Source organism: Lepidochelys kempii, chromosome 2 (genome assembly GCF_965140285.1).
Source record: "Lepidochelys kempii isolate rLepKem1 chromosome 2, rLepKem1.hap1, whole genome shotgun sequence".
NCBI classification, from domain to species: domain Eukaryota; kingdom Metazoa; phylum Chordata; order Testudines; family Cheloniidae; genus Lepidochelys; species Lepidochelys kempii.
Window position 1 is genome coordinate 167,980,945 of NC_136381.1, and position 19,951 is coordinate 168,000,895.

General features: G+C 39.3%; 1 protein-coding gene across 9 annotated transcripts in view; it reads right to left on the minus strand.

Annotated features, from left to right (window-relative positions):
* The window catches only part of IKZF1 (IKAROS family zinc finger 1), a 103,133-nt gene extending 88,144 nt beyond the window's left edge, over positions 1-14,989 (minus strand). For 3 of the 9 annotated variants that reach the window (XM_073332720.2, XM_073332717.2, XM_073332716.2), the window contains exons 1-2: positions 14,709-14,989; positions 810-863 (exon numbers count right to left, since the gene is read on the minus strand). In XM_073332720.2, the coding sequence (XP_073188821.1) occupies positions 810-863; positions 14,709-14,859 (205 nt within the window). In that variant the 5' untranslated portion in view covers positions 14,860-14,989. The remainder of the gene's footprint in view (positions 1-809; positions 864-14,708) is intronic. The other 6 variants (XM_073332721.2, XM_073332719.2, XM_073332718.2 and 3 more) reach the window with 3 other exon arrangements.
* Between the last annotated feature and the right edge of the window lie 4,962 nt (positions 14,990-19,951).

Here is a 19,951-nt window from a genome sequence, read left to right on the forward strand (position 1 = left end):
GAGGGCAAACTATATGGCTCCTTGAGACTAGCGATGAAGCACAAAAGTATTAAGAATAATATTATCTTGATAATTATATTTCCAGACTTGCCAAGGGACCAGTCCTATCCCCAATGAAGTCAATAATAAAACTTCCAATGGGAGAAATGCAAGAAGCCAAGGGGCTGTAGAATCCTAATCATGATATTCACAGGGCAAATTTTAGAGGCCTAACTCTTCCAAGCAACACTTAAACATTCTTTCAAAGCATTGACACCTTGGAATAAAAGAGTTCTGACCCTTAAAGTCTAATGCTATTGGTGCTATGGCTTTTACTATCTACCCAGATATTTATTTATCCAGTCTTTATTTCTTAAGCCAAATAGAGTTATAAAAGATTTGGGCAGGGGGTGAGATTTCAAAAACCTACTTGGTGAGCAATTTTTTTAATTAATATTTTCCCCTCATGACTGAAGTTTATTTGTCCTGAAACTGGCATGTACCAGTCAATCTTTTATCTGTCCCCCAGTCCCCCGAAAATACCCCACAACGTGCGTCTGACCATGCTTCAAGGAAATACTAATGTAGGTTTAATGCAAAACTACTTATATTTTCCTTGGCTTCTTTAATTATAAAGTTCCTTTTAAAAAAGCCTATGCACTACTAGGTTTGATATTAAGTGATACCATTAATTATGCCCTGCTTTCCACTCTGGCATTACAAAAGATCCAAAGCAATTATAATGACAATAACAACAACACTGCACTCTGGTACAGAGATTAACAGGAATTCAGGATTTTCATCATAGATGTATTCTTTAAGGATCTCACCTGAAACTTGGGACATATCTTGAGCCTCATCTGTTTCCATTTTCCTCAAGTAATCTAAGAAAGAGAGGAAGAGCATTAAGTTAATGTGAAATACAAAAAACAAGACAAAAAGCGTGGGGTGGGGGGAAAGAAAAATCCTTTGCTATTTAACTATGAGATTATCTCGCAAGAATAATGTATTTTTCTCTTTATTTTCCTCCCTGCATACCTGGGTATCAGACTGGCACAGACCTTGATCCTTTTTAAAACAGCATTACAAAGATTTATAAAAATATCATTACAAGCACAGGAGGACCAAATTTGTTATTTATTGTTAATTTCCTACTGCATAATAACCCAAAATGCAAACTGACTGCAACAAAATTAAGCAGAAAATTAAATGGCCCTGGGTCATTGTAGGCACAGAATTCATTCTCTTGGTTGATCCATAGTTATGTTCTTTCTAATTTACTGAGCATGCATCGATGAACCTTGAGTCAGCTTGGTGACACGCGTACAATCAGCAATCAAAAAACGAAGCAATTTGCTGAAGAATGTCTCATTTACCCAGGCAGGGCTGCATATCTGAGCAGCAACCGCCACTACCTCCATTAATAATGAATACACCTCAAGCAGTGGCAGATGGGCAAAACAGCAGCTTCAGTCTTTGGCCCTCAGTCTTTCAGGAGCCCTGGCTTCAGACCACATCAGTTTTCTTCTACACAGGGAGAAGTAAAGCTCCCTAAAATAGCAAAACAAGCCCAGGAGACAAAGGGAACCCAGGCCTTCCTGTTTTGCTGACAGATGGCTGGCTCCACAGATTGGTAACAAATACTGGGAAGCTACTGCCCTTCTGTTGCAACACATAATGTTCTGAGAGTAAGTTGCGAGTGACCACAAACTCTGGGGAGAAGCACGCTGAGGGTTAGTGGGTAGAAATAAAATTAAAATTTTCACTTGGAGCACAAGCCTACAAGTCTGAAGTCTCAAGTGCCTATGGTGGACATCTGGTAGTGCCTTGGATAATAAATGGCTTACTAGAGCAGGTATTCCCAGCACAACCTGATACTAAACTTTCAGCATGGTGCTGGCAACTCAGGTAACCTTAGGAGAAAAACGTTCTTTAACCTGTAAACTCTGTCTACTACAAGGCTTTGGGCCATGTCCTCATCTAATGTAAACTGTCATAGCTTCTTTGACTTCAATGGAACTATGACAGTTTACACCAGCTGAGAATCTGGCTCCTTTGACGTCATTGCATTCAAGGCACCACCACCAATCTAGTTTTCTGGAATCAGAAAGGTGGCAATGGAAACCTATTTCTATGAAAGAGTTAGAAACAGAGGAAGACAGTGGTTGCGTTACTGTACAAAGAGTTATAACACTAGTCTGATGTTTGGGGCAAGTGTACAACATCCATTCTTCTCAAATCCTCAAACATCTCTTTTTCTGAATGAAAGAAAAGAAAGAAAGAAAGAAACAATCAGTACTGTTGGGGATAGTAACGTGATACCAAATAAATGGCAGAGGAAAGGCTTGTAACAGCAGTAGTCCTATTTAATTCTCCAATTAATGTTATGGACTTCCCAGGCAAGTCTCAGAACCCACACAGTGCACCTCAGATCTAACAGTCTGCTCTTCAGACACATGCAAGTCTCCCTTTCATGTCAATGGAAGCTTTGTGCACAAGGAAGATCCCAGTATCAGCGGGCACATCTGCTGTGTGGATTTAAGAGCAGACTTTTACCCTCCGCATTTTGCTACCATGCCTTCAAATGCCACCAGGCATTCCACCCACTGCATAACTGCCCTAATGCTACTCAACATACCAGAACGTTTTGTTTTGCTTTATTTCAGTCCCAAATTTTAGTCCCACCCAAAACAATTTGTAAAAAATCACTGCCTAAAATAGATTGTAGCTTTGCAAAACACAAAAAGCTTCCTCCCACCCAACAATTTACATCAACTTCTATGGGACAGAAGAGATTTCAATTTGTCCATTTTTTTAATAAAGATAGGCTGTATTTCCCACTGACTACTTATCTTGAGGGAGGGGAAATCCAGCATCATCTTCTAATTGTAACCTGTTCAGTTACTGGAAATGTGGTATGTACTGGTAGGTGGGACTGTACAAAAGCCCAGTCTCCATATACACACTCCCTTAGTTCTCCTGCAAGGGTCACTGAACACAAATGAAGGAAGAGACATTCCTAAGCATCTCTTGGTGCCTTAGATGATCATCCAGCTGTTTGATTAACATACAGTTTCATTGTGTCATGGTGAACTCCAGCCAAACAAAAACTCAAGAAAATATTTACAATGGTAGGGAATCCTATACATTAATTAACCAGTGTCTCTAGAATAATTAGAAAATGCTTCAAGGTCTATTTCCAGGGCTTCAGAGAAGACAAAGCAAAATATGGGGGGTTTCTTCTTCCTCAATAAATCCATTAAGGATGGTCTCTTCAGCAGAAAAGGATATTTGAATATGAACGTTTCTATTTTATTATTCCCATAATTACCCTCCTTTACCATGACAAACCATACAACCCCAACGTTTCTGCAGTATACCAAGTACTGAATCATTCCTACTCTCCCAACGCATGCTCCTTTTTGCCTTTTAGCTGAAGTCAGACATGGAGTTAAATTTGCAAAGGCTTCCCCTTTCTAAATGCGGGGAGGTCCCCTGGTTTAGATAGGAGAGGACTGGTGTCTGAGTGTTCTTGAGGAGAGATCCTCCACTCTGCCACATGCCTCTCCTGGGTCTGTGAAAGCCTAGATTTGCTCACCTTCAGTACATTCTCTCAGGCTCACTTCTTTCCCCAGGCTTTTTTGGGGGGACAAGAGATTGATTAGGGTTTTGGAATGAGTGGATGGGCAATATATTAGTTTGGTTGGGAAAGAAGAAGGAATGTCTTTTTTGAAATGGTCTTTTGGACCTCATAACTAGTCTTATGTGTGTTCAGCACCCACAGCATTGATCATTCAATAAATGTAAATTCATTATATTAAAGCAGGTGATGCCTAATTTGATGGGGGGAAAATACTAGTGTAATGCTAGTGTCTTCAGATTGTAGGTACCAGTGAAATCCCAACCAATTCCAACTAAAGTTTTAGGTTTACCAGGGACACATGACTGGACCCATATCTAAGTGCTGGGACAATACGTTTTTTGTAACCCTGCACTGGTACAAAGGTTTTTAAATCCTTACCTAGGCATAATCTCCCATTGGGCCAAATTTTTGTGTAATGAGAGCACTACCTGTTCAAGTGACTTTGACATGGGTATATGTGTGAGTAAGAACTGATGACCTGATCTTGCTTCCATTGAAATCAATGGGAGCTTTGCTATAGACTTCAAGGGGAGCAGGATATAGTCCTAAGTAAGGACACTAGGATTCCCCCCACCAAAGTTACAATTTAAGACTGGATTTTGAATGTTATCACAGGTGGACACAAAAGGATTTCTGCAGAAGTGTATACGGCATGAGACATTGGGGGAAAGCACTATTATTTAGTAAAAGGAAAAACATTAACAACCAACCCCTTGCAAATTTTCATAATAATTTTAAACTCAAATTCACTATAGGCACAAGTGTGTGCAATTTCACTGCCTTCTACACAGTTGCCCCTGCTTATGCCAACAGTGAATGTAAGCCAACGTTTTTAAACGTAAGTCCACATTTAGGCACCCAAATAAGGAGCCATTAACTTCAATGGGAGGTGCAGGTGCTCAGCACCTCTGGAAATTCTGGCCTCTTTTATTTAGGTGCCTAAATATGGATTTAAGTGTTTGCGCCATTACAGAAAATATTTACAAAGCTCCCTTTAAAATATTATATAGTTTCTTCAAATCTCCTTAGAAATTGAATTCAAACCAATACATTTTCCTCTTAATAATCTAGAGACTTGATTGCAAAAATTAATTATAATGCTTTTGAAAACAAAATGTTGTAAATCTTTGGGTTGTGACATTATTAATCCTCGAGAAACACACACTAAAATGGAAGGACTATATTGGTCCTGTTTTACACAAAATGATGCTTTAAATAAGAAAACAATTTATATGCACACAAATACACAGAATCTGTACAGGGTACCATCTGGTCAAATCCTGTGTATGCAGACATGCACATGATTTCTTTTCCTCTTGTCAACTCCTCTCTACAGCTCTGCCTATGCACTGTTCATGGCAAATGCACATGCGCATGCCAGCCACATCATGTTTAAGTGTAATACATGCACAATTTTGAATGTGTTCACATGGAACACTTAACCTTTCATAGTCTGAAGAAAAGTTGAGTGGGTCAAGCTTTGCCTTCAGTTACTCCCATGCAACACCATTCAAATTCAGCTGAGTTGCACTGCTGTTAGTGAGAGGAGAATGTGACCCAATACGCGCATTCTAAACTCCAAGCTATTTTTTCCCCACCTAACGATCAAAACAGGCCAGATTAAGTGTTCACATCAATTGCAATTCATTGCAGTAGGGTTATATCAATGATGAATTTGGGCCCAAAAGTTAATGGGGTCCTTTAGGCTGCTGTTAGGGGGAAGAAATCTCTATAAAGGTTAATTTTTCTAACTCAGGATGTTGCCCTTCAAAATGCACCAAACTTGTTTTCTGCAAACGGAGTGTTGGTGTATTATTTCATCTCCTATTTTTCAATGAAAATTTAAAAGTAAACCATACACATTAAAGCATAGCATTTATAAAGTGCTTTATACATTCAAAATGATGTACAAGCATGAGAGCTCAGGCCTGCATCCTCCGCAACCAAAACTTCCACTGAAACCAATGGGACTTTGGAGTGTGAAGAGACTCCAGATAAGGCCTATTGCCTAATCAACCCCAACGTACTATCCCAATCCTGCTACATTTCCACATTCTTTGGTTTAAGCACTTGGGTAGTGACTTCAATGGGACAACCCACATGCCTATGTTAAGTACATACATGTTTGCAGGATCAAGGCTTATAACAACACACTGTAGGCTCGGTCCTAATCTCAAATACACTGATGAAAATTTGGAGTAACACTATTGACTTCAGTGCAGTTACTTTGGACTTACACCAGCACACCTGAGATCAGAATCTGGCCCTCTGTTTATATAGTTCTTCTTATTTGATTTTGTGAAGTATGAATAGGGCCCAGGTAACTACATTACACTCCTCGCTACTTGTTTCCTACCCAATTTGTGGGATTTTTAAGTCCCAATACCTAAGTGGAAAGGTCTCAGAGATGCACAACTAAACTACCACATAGCCAGTGATACTGCTCTCTCAGATTATGTGCACAATTAAAGGGTAAGAGCTTTAAAAGTGTATAAGGGAGTCAGAAGAACAAGTACTATTTACAATTAGTCTTGTGCTCCTAACTGCCTTAGGCACTTTTGAAAATCCCACCCAAAATGCATACAGCACACATGATGGCTGAACAGGGACTCTTCCATTGCTATGACCATGGACTAATAGGTCTATTCTAAAAAAACCCATAACCCTCCCCAACAAAGCCATACAGAGTAAGGGCTGATTTTGCAACCCTCATTTACACAAATAGTAAACAGAACTCATTTGAGTTAGAATTGCAGGACCTGGCCTTAAATGATTACTGATGTTATTATAGTGAGTCTCCTTTTTTGTGGTCTTTGAAATATAAGTCTCAGTGGCTCTTGATCAGACAGGATACAACATAAAAAATGCATCTCACATGAGTCGTAGCTTCAACAATACAGAGAGAGGTCAAACTCGATAAAGCCAACCCAGATAGCTTCCTGGCAAACCTGGTACCATCAAAGAATATACCATTCAAAGTATTTGAAAGTGTATGTATATTAATAGCATGACTAAGCGAGGAGTGGCATGTACGGGTCCCAATTAATGAAAAAAGTCAACCGTTGCAAGCATCTGCATAACTGCAGTGTAGCTGTATCTTTAACTGCATCAAACGGTTTCAAACTGCAGAATGTTACTGAGATAATTCCCTCAAATCTGCTAGAGCTGAGGTTTGGACCAAAGGCCATGGAGAGATGATGAACTAACAAAGTGGAAAAACCCTGTAAAAGTATTTATCCTTCTATTTTTTTAAAAAATGCATCTACTGTCGATGAGGTCATTTTGTTTTAAGGGACCCTTTACTGCCAAATTAGGTAGATGAAGAGGAAGGAAAAAGAAGGAAGGTTATTAAGTTTTGTAAAATGTAGCATATTCTGAATCAACTGAGAAGGATGCGGTGGAAATACTTGTAGAAAATTGCTAGAAACCTGTAAACTAGTTTTAATTAAAAGTGTTCAATATCTCTACAAGCAGATGATAATTAACTTTATCACTGTAATTTAATAAAGTAGACTTCACAATCTCTGTGAATGACGCTACTTTTGAACCATTTTAATTCTATTTTAATTTCCTCCCCATCACACTACTCAATATAAATAGTAACTCAGAAGAAAAATAAAGGGCCCCTTCTCAAGACAGAAAATTGAGCATCACATTATGGATTTCGGTATGTTTCCAATAACAGTTAAAAATACCTTCACTGCTATTAAGAGACTCTATAAAAAGAAGAAGTTTAAAACAAAGATCAATCGTTCCCTCTCACCATCACAATTTCTCTTCTACCCAGTTTACAGTCAACATTTTCCAAAAAATCGAGGGAGGAGTTTATTTAATGCAGTCATTTTTCTACTCCTAGCAGGGGTAAATTCTGGTTAACTATGGGAATTGACAAAACAATTATAAACGTACAGTCAAAATACAATTGAGAGTTTCTGTCTATAAAATGAGGAAAGCACTGTAATTCAAGACATGAGAGTTAAAAAAAAGAACTCTGCTAAAAGCACAGATTCAAAATATTAATATATATATGGCACTTGTAAAATTAATCTCCATGTTAGTGAACAATTGCGAGGGTCTGAAAAAAGTTGAAACAAACATCCTATATAATTCTCAGTTCTTTTGGAATTTATTGTAAGAGCACTGCAGATGGTGTTTTTTAAAAGGTACCTACATTCCATATATAATCTTACTCGCTTTCTATAAGATTTCAGTTCTATCTCTATTGCAGTATATTACGAAGGGAAGGAATACATATCTTCCCTTTTTAGTCACTTTGTATACAAATTCTTGCAATTTTCAGATATCCCTACCTGAGCCAAAGCAAAAATTTAAAAGGATCTTCCAAATGTTTAGATTGCAACCTGATTCATTTAAAAAAAAATTGCTTTGCACAATGAGAAAAATAAAGAGACAATTTTCCTAATTGAGGCCATGCTTTACTAATTCATTGAACTCCGACTCCTTTCTTCATTAAGCCAAATAAAATCAAGATCATACAGAAGAGACTCATGCCTCCATCAAATAAACAAACCGAGTAAAAAAGTCAGGAGTGTAAATTAAGGCACTGACTCTACCTTCGAACAAAGCACACTATCCAAGAGCCAAATTCTGCTCTAGGACGTTCTTGCACACTGCCTCTCAAGTCAGGGGGAACATCCCATACAGAACTGAATTTGTATGTATTACTTTAAAAACACAGAAATGTTTATTACAGCAAATCTAGCAAAACAGTTGAGAGAAAGGGACATTTTTATATTTGATGGAACTTTTATTACCAAATACCCCAGGCCATATATTGACGTAAGAATCAGCAGTCAATTTAGTTTGTGAAAATGACAAGGGGGTTTAGTACCTATACCCATGATTGTGGAATTACTTCCTAATTTCTCTTCACAGTGTTCAAATTGCTTAAGATGATAAAGGGGCATTATTAGCTTGGAACAGTATATTATATGTGAGGAGGAGGGGGTTTCCTACAGTTAAAAATAACTCCTAAAAATTACTATAACTGAAATAAATTAACAAATTTCCCCCCCCCCTCCTCTGTTTCTTTCTTTTGGTTACTTTGTGTTTTGCAATACTTTGGACCCAAACCACTATTGATTATTCCAGTTTTACACTGCTGTCACTTCATTGTTTTAACTGTGGGTCTGGTCTACGGTATGTAGTCAGTTTCATGGTTACAATCTATCAGTCAGTCAGTGTCTCTTTTACTGAGAAGGCTAATGAAACATCAACCTGGGAATAGAAATGTTTTAAATTTTTTATTAAAAATATATCTTATTAAGCTAAAGGAACAGATGCTTCCCATTGCTTTTAAAATCATTAATATTTTAGATTATATTTTATTTAAATCACCCTGTGATGCCTCATGGAAAAATGCAATATGAATTCATTCTGTTGTATTGAAGCACACTCACAAGGTAAGCCCCCAGTCCTGCACTAACGCACACAACTTCCCAATGTGATGACTCTCTGAGTAAAGTTAAGAATATACATCAGTCTGCAGATTTGGGGCCTAGATTTGCACTCAACAGGTACAATTTGACTTGGTTACAGTCTACTCAGCTCAAAGTAGTGTCAATCACTACCCATTCCACAGCCTCTTCATGTTGAAACACTCAGAGCACAAAAGAGGGCATGGCTTAGGGGGAAAAGGTGTGGTTTATGGGTGTTGTGTTTTTTTTGCCCTTTTTTTTTTTAAGATGTACCACAGTCCATTCCACTCTCTGCAAAAATTCTCAGTTCTGTTCAAATTTAGGGCTCAATCCACATGTAAAACTCCTACTGACTTTAAATCATAATGATGCACACATGTAGGATTGAGGAGAGCAAGTCAAAGCTGACCTTGGTAGAGGCAACTTGCCCTCCGTAATCACTTCCGACTCATAGCCACTAGGGAGATACGACGGTATAGTTATTCATAACGTGCTGGAGGGGGCTTGGCGCATCCTCTTGTTAAAATTCACCACCAAACTGAAGGGTGATTTGGGGTAATTTCCTTGCCTCTGACAGGGTTCACAAACCTTTCTGGATATTGCTAAATCTTCCCTGCCACAGGCAAATGATTCTTTGGGGCTCATAAAAACACTTGAGAAGAGCAAGTGGTTTTGCCTTTGGGCTGCTTCACTAAGTGGCAGGGATTTTCAATATGTTTCCCAGAGAATCAAACACCCAGGCAGACATTATTTGTTTTTAAGCGTATTCATTGTCCACATTTCAAATGACACAACATATACCCCATATTTTTCTAAACAGTTTAGTTGTCCAGGGATGTTGCCTTCTCCCCGTTTAAGATTATAAAATGGAAAATTATTAGATTCACAACCCCCCCTCTGTATGATCACATGCTTCCCTGGAACACAGGGTTTTGTCACAGAAATTATCAAAATGGAAATTTTGTGGGAACCCCTTAAAATATTAGCAGCACATCAGCACCTGCACATGTACAGCTGCTAACATCTTCTAAAGCCAATATTAAAATCAGCTCGACACGTTACTATTTATTTTAAATTTGGTTTAATTCTTCTACACTGTGTAGCAGGAAAAATTGTGACTTCAAAATGCATTCAAGTACATTGGTGCACATTAAGAAAACCTGACAAAATTAACTCTTGAGCCCAGTTCTGTAGTCCTTATAAATACGAGAATCCCACTGAAGTCTTCAGTGGAAGTTTTACCTACCAAAGAGATACAGGATTGGGTTGGATAAGTGACTTTAACACCTACTGGATTCTTTTTTTTAAAGTTTCCTAGCACAAACTGCCAACATAGGACATATAGTTTATTCAGTGTTTTGTCTTGTTCAAAGCATTTTCCTTACCTCTGGAATGTGCAAACAGTTGGTATAAGTATCTCTCAGTTCAAATACAAATATATCTGGAAAGGTTTGGTTTCAGAGTAGCAGCCGTGTTAGTCTGTATCTGCAAAAAGAAAAGGAGGACTTGTGGCACCTTCGAGACTAGCAAATTTATTTGAGTATAAGCTTTCGTGAGCTACAGCTCACTTCATCGGCTGCATGTAGCTCATGAAAGCCTATGCTCAAATAAATTTGTTAGTCTCTAAGGTGCCACAAGTATGCCTTTTCTTTTTGTGGAAAGGTTTGTGGCATCATTTTTGAGTTATCCAATTTATTTGATGAGCAATATGGATACAATCTTCTACCACTATTTTAAAATACCACAGGTTGATTCTCTTCCCCCACTTGACATTAGTGTAGCTACTCAGTGGAAGTAACGGGTGAACCAGGTTTTAGTCTTTAAAGCTCACAACAGAATAAAAAACTGCTTTATTAATATTGGAATGGGGATTGCTGCATTTTGTTATCATGCTGCACGTTGTGTGACTATCATACGCACACTTACACAACGAAGCATTCCACCAATCTGTGTCCAAAAGTTAGCAATGGTATTTGACATGCCACCTAGGCTGTATCAGATGTATGACAGGTCTTGTGCTCCATTGCAATTTCTGCACATGCTACAAAATGCTGCAATTTACTTAGTGTTCTTCAGGATATGTGGCCACTCAGCAAAACATTATATGGAATAAAGAATGCACCAAGGAAAAACATTTAAGTTTCCACAATTATTATGAGCATATAGTGGAACAGGCAAGCATTTAAGCCCTGTAATTCATGTGCTGTGCCCTTCAACATCAGTGTTTGACCGGTAACAACAGTTAATTCTGGAGAAAATGTGCACTGTCTCCAAAATTTCACACTATGCCTGTGTCTCCAAAGCAGCTCCACTGGAAGAAAAATATTCAAGGTAGGTCCTGACTCCAGATATTAATGCATGAGAGGTGAAATCCTGGCTTCATTAAAGACAATGCCAAACTCCGACTGACTTCCACAGGGTCAGGATTTCACTCAAAAAGTGGGTTCTTAGATTATGAATTTTAACTTTAATTATTTTATATTTATATTCACATTTTCATTTACAACACTTGGTAGAAAAGAATTATTTAACTAAATGTTACCAATAAAAAGTTAACACAATTCCAAGATGCCCAAAAGTTAACATTTATTACAAGACTTTTAAACCTGGCCCCATCTCTGGGACTAGATATCACTAGAACAAGGAAGGATCGCATACAAAGTGATGTGTAGCTCTCCACAAGCTAGCCAAGTCTTCCCCCACCCAGTTCTGCTAATGAGGATTGTAGTTTCTAAAAGGAGAGTATGTCAGCAGAGACTCTGGGTGCACAGGGTTTTCATCCAATTTCTTGCGTCCATGAGCTGCTCTTTGAGAGGACAGAGATTTAGCACTTGGGCATTCAAGTTCGGTTCAGACTAAAAGTTCAAGTGCTCAATGCAGGATCAAGTGTTATGGGGTTTTTTTTTCCCCTTTCTAACTTTATGAACATAGACATGGGTCTGAAATGAACATATTTCTCTTTTTGATGTACACTCATGATTTAAAAACAAAACAAATCATGTAAATGGACAATTTATATTCGAAAAGCAGCTCCAACATGAAAGAAGTAATTACTTTTCAAGAAGTGTTGCACATTTTGGTGCATTCCATATCAGCCGAATGAGCAGGAATACCAGGCCTAAAGTAAGCTCATATACAATACTGTAGTCATGGATTTTTTTTCTGTCTTTTTCTTAATTTTTCTACATTAAAAAACAAAACGTATTCCCACTTCTTTTTTAAAATAATTTTCAAGTGGCTTGTAAAATCAACAGAGGCAATGAAATTTCAATTTAAGACTGCCACTCCATCCTTAATTCACATTTTGTCTAGACACTGCAGCAGAAGTGCTTCATGAACTCCTCACATTAGATCCCTGAAATACAAGGGCATAAAGAGGGAAGTTGAGGGCAAGTTGAGAGTGGCAACCTAACTCATGTAATTTCCTTGTTTTAACTGATGCAAGACAAACTTTTTAGTTTATTTGACAGGTTTTGGGTGGGGAAGTGGGGATTAAATGTAATATTTTAACTTTTCATCTTTATATTTTAATGATTGTTTATTGTATCCAATTTTAATTAGGGTGTAATCCTGCATGAGTTACAATCCACATGAGCAGTCCACTGATGTTAATGCATGTGTATGTGAGAGTTTGCAGAATCTGGTCCTTAGTTTGTCTTTTACTTTTAAAATGAACTAATTGTTACAAAACTTGCAAAGGTGGAAGTAGTCATGAACACATGAAACAAATAAAATCTCTCTTGTAGGCTACTCTTTTTGGTGTTTTTTCCAAGGATTGTAAAACAGTGGATGCATCTGGATACAACCTATGTGACATCCAACTACTGACATGTTTGTCCAACTATGGACAAAATAGAATTGGAGAGTCCTCAGTCTTGTTTCTGTTCTCCATCTTTACCCTTGCCCTTCTGAAAATTCCAATTCCATTAATGTGTGTAAATACCAAGCACGCTCATTTATACATTTCAAAAAAAAAAGTGCATTATTTTCCTCCCAAATTATTTGCTATGCTTGATCAGTAGACCATACCATTTTAAAAACTATTACATTCTACAAAACACCGGTTTCATACTAAGGGCTTGAGATTATAAACTGTATTAGGATAGTAGTTTTAAGAGTTATCTGTAAACAGAAAATAACCACAATACTATCAAGGATCTTAACTCTCAAAATCCTAAGAGGATGCCTTGTACAATGCAGGACAGTCTTGCTGTACTTTGTGGAACATTGTCCCAAAGTAAGACATTTCTTTAAATTTAAATTAAAAAAAAGAAAAACAAAATTAGAAGCTTCTTTATAAATGACATCTGAAGTGTGAAGTTGTTTTTATACTAATTTTTTGAAAGTGACTACAGGGCAAAACAGTCACTTATGGAAATAACAAGTTGTGCTGTGTGGTGAGAAAGAACAAATCTTCAACTGAGAGAGCCTACACCACAATGAACAAAACAATGAAGATGGTTCCTTCCTTATAGCCAGATCTCCAAATAAATATATTCTGCTCATCTCACAAGTCCCTGATGGTTTATGCAATCCCCACTGCCTTCTTTCTGTAATTTACAGGGGCAAACTATTTGAATTTCAGCTTTGAATGAACTTAGGTGCTGAGGGTGATCCACAGACACTGAAGCATGCTCCTGAGAGGGGATTATGTTTTTACTGTCCCCTTACTTTCCTCACCCTCCTGATTTTTTTTAAAAATAACGAATAATTGTTTTAAAATATCTCACTGGTTTTGCCTATTTCTAAAAACTTTAGGGAATAATTCAAAAGTATCTTGGCTCTTTTTTGCAATCTACATTTCAATACATTTATTTCCTACTAGCATGCGTAGTCAGGATAAGAAGGAACATTGGTAACATTAATTTAAAAAATAAGAGAGAGAGAGAACCAGCTTGTTTAGTCTCTGTAATCTCCCAGTTTTCTTTCACAACTTCCTGAAATTACTCAACTCACACTGTTCCCTATTTCTTTCAAATAAAACAAAACACGCGAGCCTTCCTTGTATTAGTTTGAGGTTTTCTTGTGTATTTCCCTGGAATTTACACTATACACACAGAGAAATCCCAGGGACTCCTCAGGATCTCATCTAAAACTACCTGTTTCTGAAGAGGAGGAGGTTAGGATCCATGGGTGGGGGGGGGGGGGGAAGAAGCGGATCCGCTTTTAGCAGGGCAAATATAGAATAATAATGCAAACAAGCAAATATTCATTGCTAAAGCACCACGAAAGAAACGGCCCATCCTTATCTAGGCACCTGCAAATGACAAATTTCCCCCTTGTCCGCGGCTTGTGACCATCCTATGATCCCAGAACGCAAGACCACCAGGATAGGACACCAGCGCTGGCCCCTAACAAACATTAGCAGGGCTCTCCTGCCCTAAGCAGAAAAGTTAGCTCCCCACCGTTCGCACCATCCACACTCACCCCTGGCCCCCTCTTCTCAGCAAAGTTTGTCCTCTCCTCCCCCGACCCCCTCCCCCCCCCCCACACACACAAAAAAAAGTTTGCAGCACAGCGAAGTGCTCAGACAGGTGCCAGCCCCGGCTCCTCGCAGCCCAGCAAAAGGCAGCACAGGGCGAGCAGCAAGGCAACGCCGAAGGAGACCAGCCCTGCCAAGCACAGCCGCTGCCCCCCTAGTACGGTACCTGCTCTGGCCGGGGCTGGCTGCAGACAGTTCTCCCAGTCCTCTCCAGCTCCATGTGCCGCGGCTCCTCCTCGCAGCAGAGCCGCGGCAGGAGGCAGCTCCGCTCTCAGTCCCTCCCCTCTCCACTCCACTTCCTCATTCCAATGCAACATGACTGCAGCCGGCCAGCTCCAGCGGGCATCTCGCTCCCGCTAAGCTCCCCCGCGCCCTGCAGAGCAGTTCATTTTAAGGCGAGCCCAGCAGCCCCGAAGAGCGCAGGAGACTCGCGGAGGCTGTCAGAGGAGGGCAACACCCTCTTTTCTCACCGAGCCTCTTCTGCACCAGGACGCTGCCCTGCGGGACCGGGCTTCTCCTTGACCCACCTGTTAACCCTTCCTGCGCTGCAGGATGAGCCAGCCCTCTCCTCTTTTATGCACAACACTGGCTTTCTCCCCAGGGGCTGGTCAGCCTCGGGACCTTGAACTTAAGCCTCGTAAAAGTGCCCCATTGGGGATGGGTACCCAATGACCACTTGCGGTAGAATAAAATAATTTAACGCCCTGTGGAAAAACCATCCTGAAAGTTAGGCAGAAAAGCAACTCACCTGCCCTTGCTGTCATGATATTTTACTTGGCCAGCAAAGAAAAATGCAACCCCGAGAAATAGAATTTAGCAAGGGTATTATAAAGCGTACACAAGCTAGCGAGGTACACAAAGTGGGCCAGGTTCTGATCCAGATTAACTCAGTGTGAATCTCGAATAACTCCCCTGATGTCCCTAGAATTATTCAGGAGTTACACTGATATACATCAGAATCTGACCTGCTGTAAATTCTTCAAAATCTCCAATTATGTATTATTTTCAGTGTCCTGTAGTAATTAAACAGGTGAGCTAACACACACTATCAATTCAAATTCAGCCTCTGAGTAGTGTGGCCATAGTTGAGGTTAGAAAGGAAGGATGGTCCTTACACTAACAGCCCAATCAGTCAAACTGTAAGGACATGGGTACTGTTCAGATAAACACATGCATCAAATATTTGCAGGATCAGAACTTAAATGACTTGTCCAAGGTCATGCATAAAATGTACAGCAGAGTTAGGTATTGAACCCATATCGCCTGAATTTCAATCCAGGGCCCCATTGGTTCAATGGAATTACTCACACAACTAATATTAATATTAAACATGCATAATTGTTTGCAGGAGTGGAACCTTAGTGTCTCTCTGCTTCAGTTCCCAATCTGTAAAATGAGGATAATACTACAACCTTTTCCCATCCTGTCTTGTCTATTTTTGCCCTCATCCTACAAAGACATAAGTATGCGAATAACTTTGTATATGTGAGCTGTACCTTTGACTTAATGGGGCTACTCTGAGGCGTAAAGATAAGCGTGTGTGTAAGTATTTACAGGATTGGGATTTTAGATTATAATCTCTTTGGAACAAGATTTGTCTCTTACCGTGTATTTGTATAGTTCCCAGAACAATGGGTCCCTGATCTTAGCTGAGGTCTCCAGACACTACCATAATACAAATAATAAATAATAATAATAAAGTTGTAGCCAAGGGTCCCATCCTAAAATCAAGTGTCAATCTCCTCTCCCTGCAGGAAACTTTGCACAAATGAATTGATATGGACTATACAGACGAGGACATCTGAATATTATATTTGTTACGCCTGAGAGGCCAGAAGGGACCATTGTGATGATCTGGTCTGACCTCCTGTACAACACAAGCCATAGAACTTCCCCAAAATAATTCCTAGAGGCTATCTTTTTAAAAAAATCCAATCTTGATTTAAATATTGCCTCTGATGCAGAATCCACCATGACCATTGGTAAACTGTTCCAACAGGGTTAATTACCCTCACTGTTAAAAAAAATTATGCTTTATTTCCAGTCTGAATGTGTCTATCTTCAGTTTCTAGCCACTGGATCACGTTACACTGTTCTCTACTAGATTGAAGAGCCCATCATCAAATATTTGTTCCCCATGTAGGTACTTACAGAATATAGACTGTAATCAAGTCACCCCTTAACTTTCTCTGTGTTAAGCTAAATTGATTGAACTCTTTGAGTCTAATCACTATAAGGCATGTTTTCTAATCCTTTAATCATTCTCATGGCTCTTCTCTGAACCCTCTCTAATTTATCAACATCCTTCTTGACATGTGGACAACAGAACTAGTCACAGTATTCCAGCAGCAGTTGCATCAGTGTCAAATACAGAGGTAAAATAACCTCTCTGTTCCTACTCAAGATTCCCCTATTTATGCATTCCAGGACTGCATTAGCCCTTTTTGCCCCAACATTTCACTGGGAGCTCATACTCAGCTGATGATCCACCATGAATGTCAATATCTTTTTCAGAGTCATTGCTTCCTAGGATAGAGTCCCCCATCCTGTAAGTATGGCTACATTCTTTGTTCCTAAATGTATACATTTACCGGTATTAAAATGCATATTGTTTCCTTGCACCCAGTTTACCAAGGGATCCAGATCACACTGTATGAGTGACCTGTCCTCTTCATTATTTATCACTCCCCCAATTTTCGTGTCAACTGTAAACTTTATCAGTGATGATTTCCTGTTTCCTTCCAGGTCTTCGTTAAAAATCTTAAATAGTGAGGACCAAGAACCATTCCCTGAAGGAAACTAGAAACACACCACTCAATGATAATTCCCCATTTACAGTTACATTTCGAGACCTAGCAGTTAGACATCTTTTAATCCAATTAATGTATACCATACTCATTTTATATCAGTCTAGATTTTTAATAAAAATATCACGTGGTACCGAGTCAAACACTTTAGGGAAACGTAAGAAGGGAAATGTACCTGATGTATGCCATACTTTAGAAACTGTGATTTGTCACTAGAGAACAAGAAAGTTTTCAGTCTTTCCCATTATCAATCCGTTTTCAGGGATTTATAAATGGATCATACAGATTTACTAGGGGCGGGAACTAATCTCAGTTACACTGGAGCACGTTGATTTGGTTCAGTGCAACTGCATGTGTGTAAATGAAAGGAATACTTGGCTCTGTGTGTCAAGATCTCACCCCTGCATTAAAAAGAAAATACGACCATGCCCTTTGATAGTGCCTTTCATCCAAGGAACCCAAAGAGCTTTACTAGAAATAATTCAGCTTCATGCTAGGCCAGTGAGGCAGGAAAACATGCACAGGGAGCACTTCACTCACCAGAGGGATGGAAAGTGGAAGCTGGTTAGTAGTACCCAGAGGCTCTCTGCTACAAAAAATGAGTTTGGATATTGTGACATAAGAGTTATGCTTTCGGACCTCCTCTAAGTCACAGCTACTTCATTATTTTTAAATGAAATTTTGCAGGGCAGTGGTTCATAGAGTGGACTAGTTTGTGTGTCCTGGAAGGGAAACCATATTTGCAAAAAAAAAAAAAATTAAGTGCATTTCACAACATACATGCTGTGATTTCTCCGTGAAAAGTTGATAAGGCGTTGTAAGGTCAGACTCCACCAACCGTACACGTCAGAGCTATTTTACCATTTTTGAATCAGATCTTGCAAGATGCTGAGTGCCCTCTACAAGGCAGTCTCAGCTGAGGGCGATCCACAAGTCGCCGGAGATCCTCAGTACTTCTCAGAGTGCCCAGGTAGGGCCTAATGCTACAGTTCTTCCTCCAGTGGGAATCCTGTGACTGCAGTGGGAATTTTGCATAAGTAAAAAAACCTGTCAGATCAGCCCTCTGGTTTAACGGATCTTTAACCTATGAACAAAAGAAACATCTGTGCAATAACAAACATTATGTGGAACACATGCAGATCTAGTGATCTGCACTTCCTGGAGAATGTCAAAATAGCTGTTTATCAGTGTGGAATCTGCCGACAGCTTCTTCAGCACCAAAGTTATTCCAAATTGTGGGAGATCCACAGATCTGAGAGCAAAAGTGCGCAATATTTGTGCATATATAGAATTAAGATTGTGGAACACAATTGATCATACTAAATGCTTAATCAGTTTTAGGGAGATTTTCAAGTGCACAATGGTAATTGGACACTTAGCTGCCATTTGTGCCTTTGAAAATTCTCTCCTTTATTATTACTGTACTAGTATGTGGAGGGCTCAGCTAGGTCAGTATCTCCATGGCCTCTGGTGCTACACAAAGCTACATAAAATGACAACTCCTGCCCCAAGTGTTCACAGTTTAAGGCTTCAGTCCTACAAAGAGAATCACCAACGTGCACCCCTGCACTCACCTGGTTCTCTTTGCCTAGAAGACAAGACATAACAGGCAGATGAAACAAACAACTGGACAAGGGGAAAAGAAGGTGGGGAAAAACAAAATTAAGGGGATAAGAATCTGTTCTCTTGGAATGGTAATGGAATTACTGATCTGCTGCACTCTAGCTGATATAGAGAACAAACCTATTTTGTGTTTCAGATAATCAGAGGTAAAGGCTGTTTTCATCAAGTTGATTCCTGACTGACAGATGTTTCACTATTTACATGTTTGTAATGACTCATTGTCAACCATCCAGCAGTTTCATTGGCTGACATAACCGGCAGGTAACATAAGACCTTTACAGGTGACTCTGTACGGTGATACTAACAGACAATAATGTAGGGAAGCAGTACACAGAAAAAACAACGGCTTCATGTTACATCTTATAAAAAGTAGTGTGTGGCACATGAATGGTAAATTTAATATGCCGTAGTACAAATATTGTACATTCTGTAAATAGGAATGAATCTGAGAGGAAATATTCTTGTGCAACATTGTTAGGAGCTTTCCCCAGTGGAACTGACAGCAAGGAGAAATCTCTTCAGACCACCTCTCCCAAAGACAGAGAAGTTCTTCAAGGATGTTCCTAGCAATGAATTAGGCAGTTAGAGGACGAATGCCTTTATTTCATCAATTGTTGTGGTACTTTATATCAACTGCAACCCAATTATTTAATGGCTCAGAACTTTTGAATTTACAAAAAAGAGTGAGCCCCTCTTTTATAGAGACCTGACATGTCTTCCTTCTTAGCATCTCCAAAGTCCATCCTTTCCTTTCTATCCTCACAGTGAAATCTCTCATTCAGGCTCTTTATATCCTGACTTGACAGCAGCAGCTTCATCCCTGGCCTCCCGAAAGCACATATTGCTCCTGTTCAATACTTACAAAATGCAGCCACTAAAGTCCTCTCCTTTTCCCATCAAATTGTTCATGTCACTCCCCTCTTTGTTCCCTATCTACTATTGCATCATATTCAAACTAGTGATCACCTTCTTCAATCTC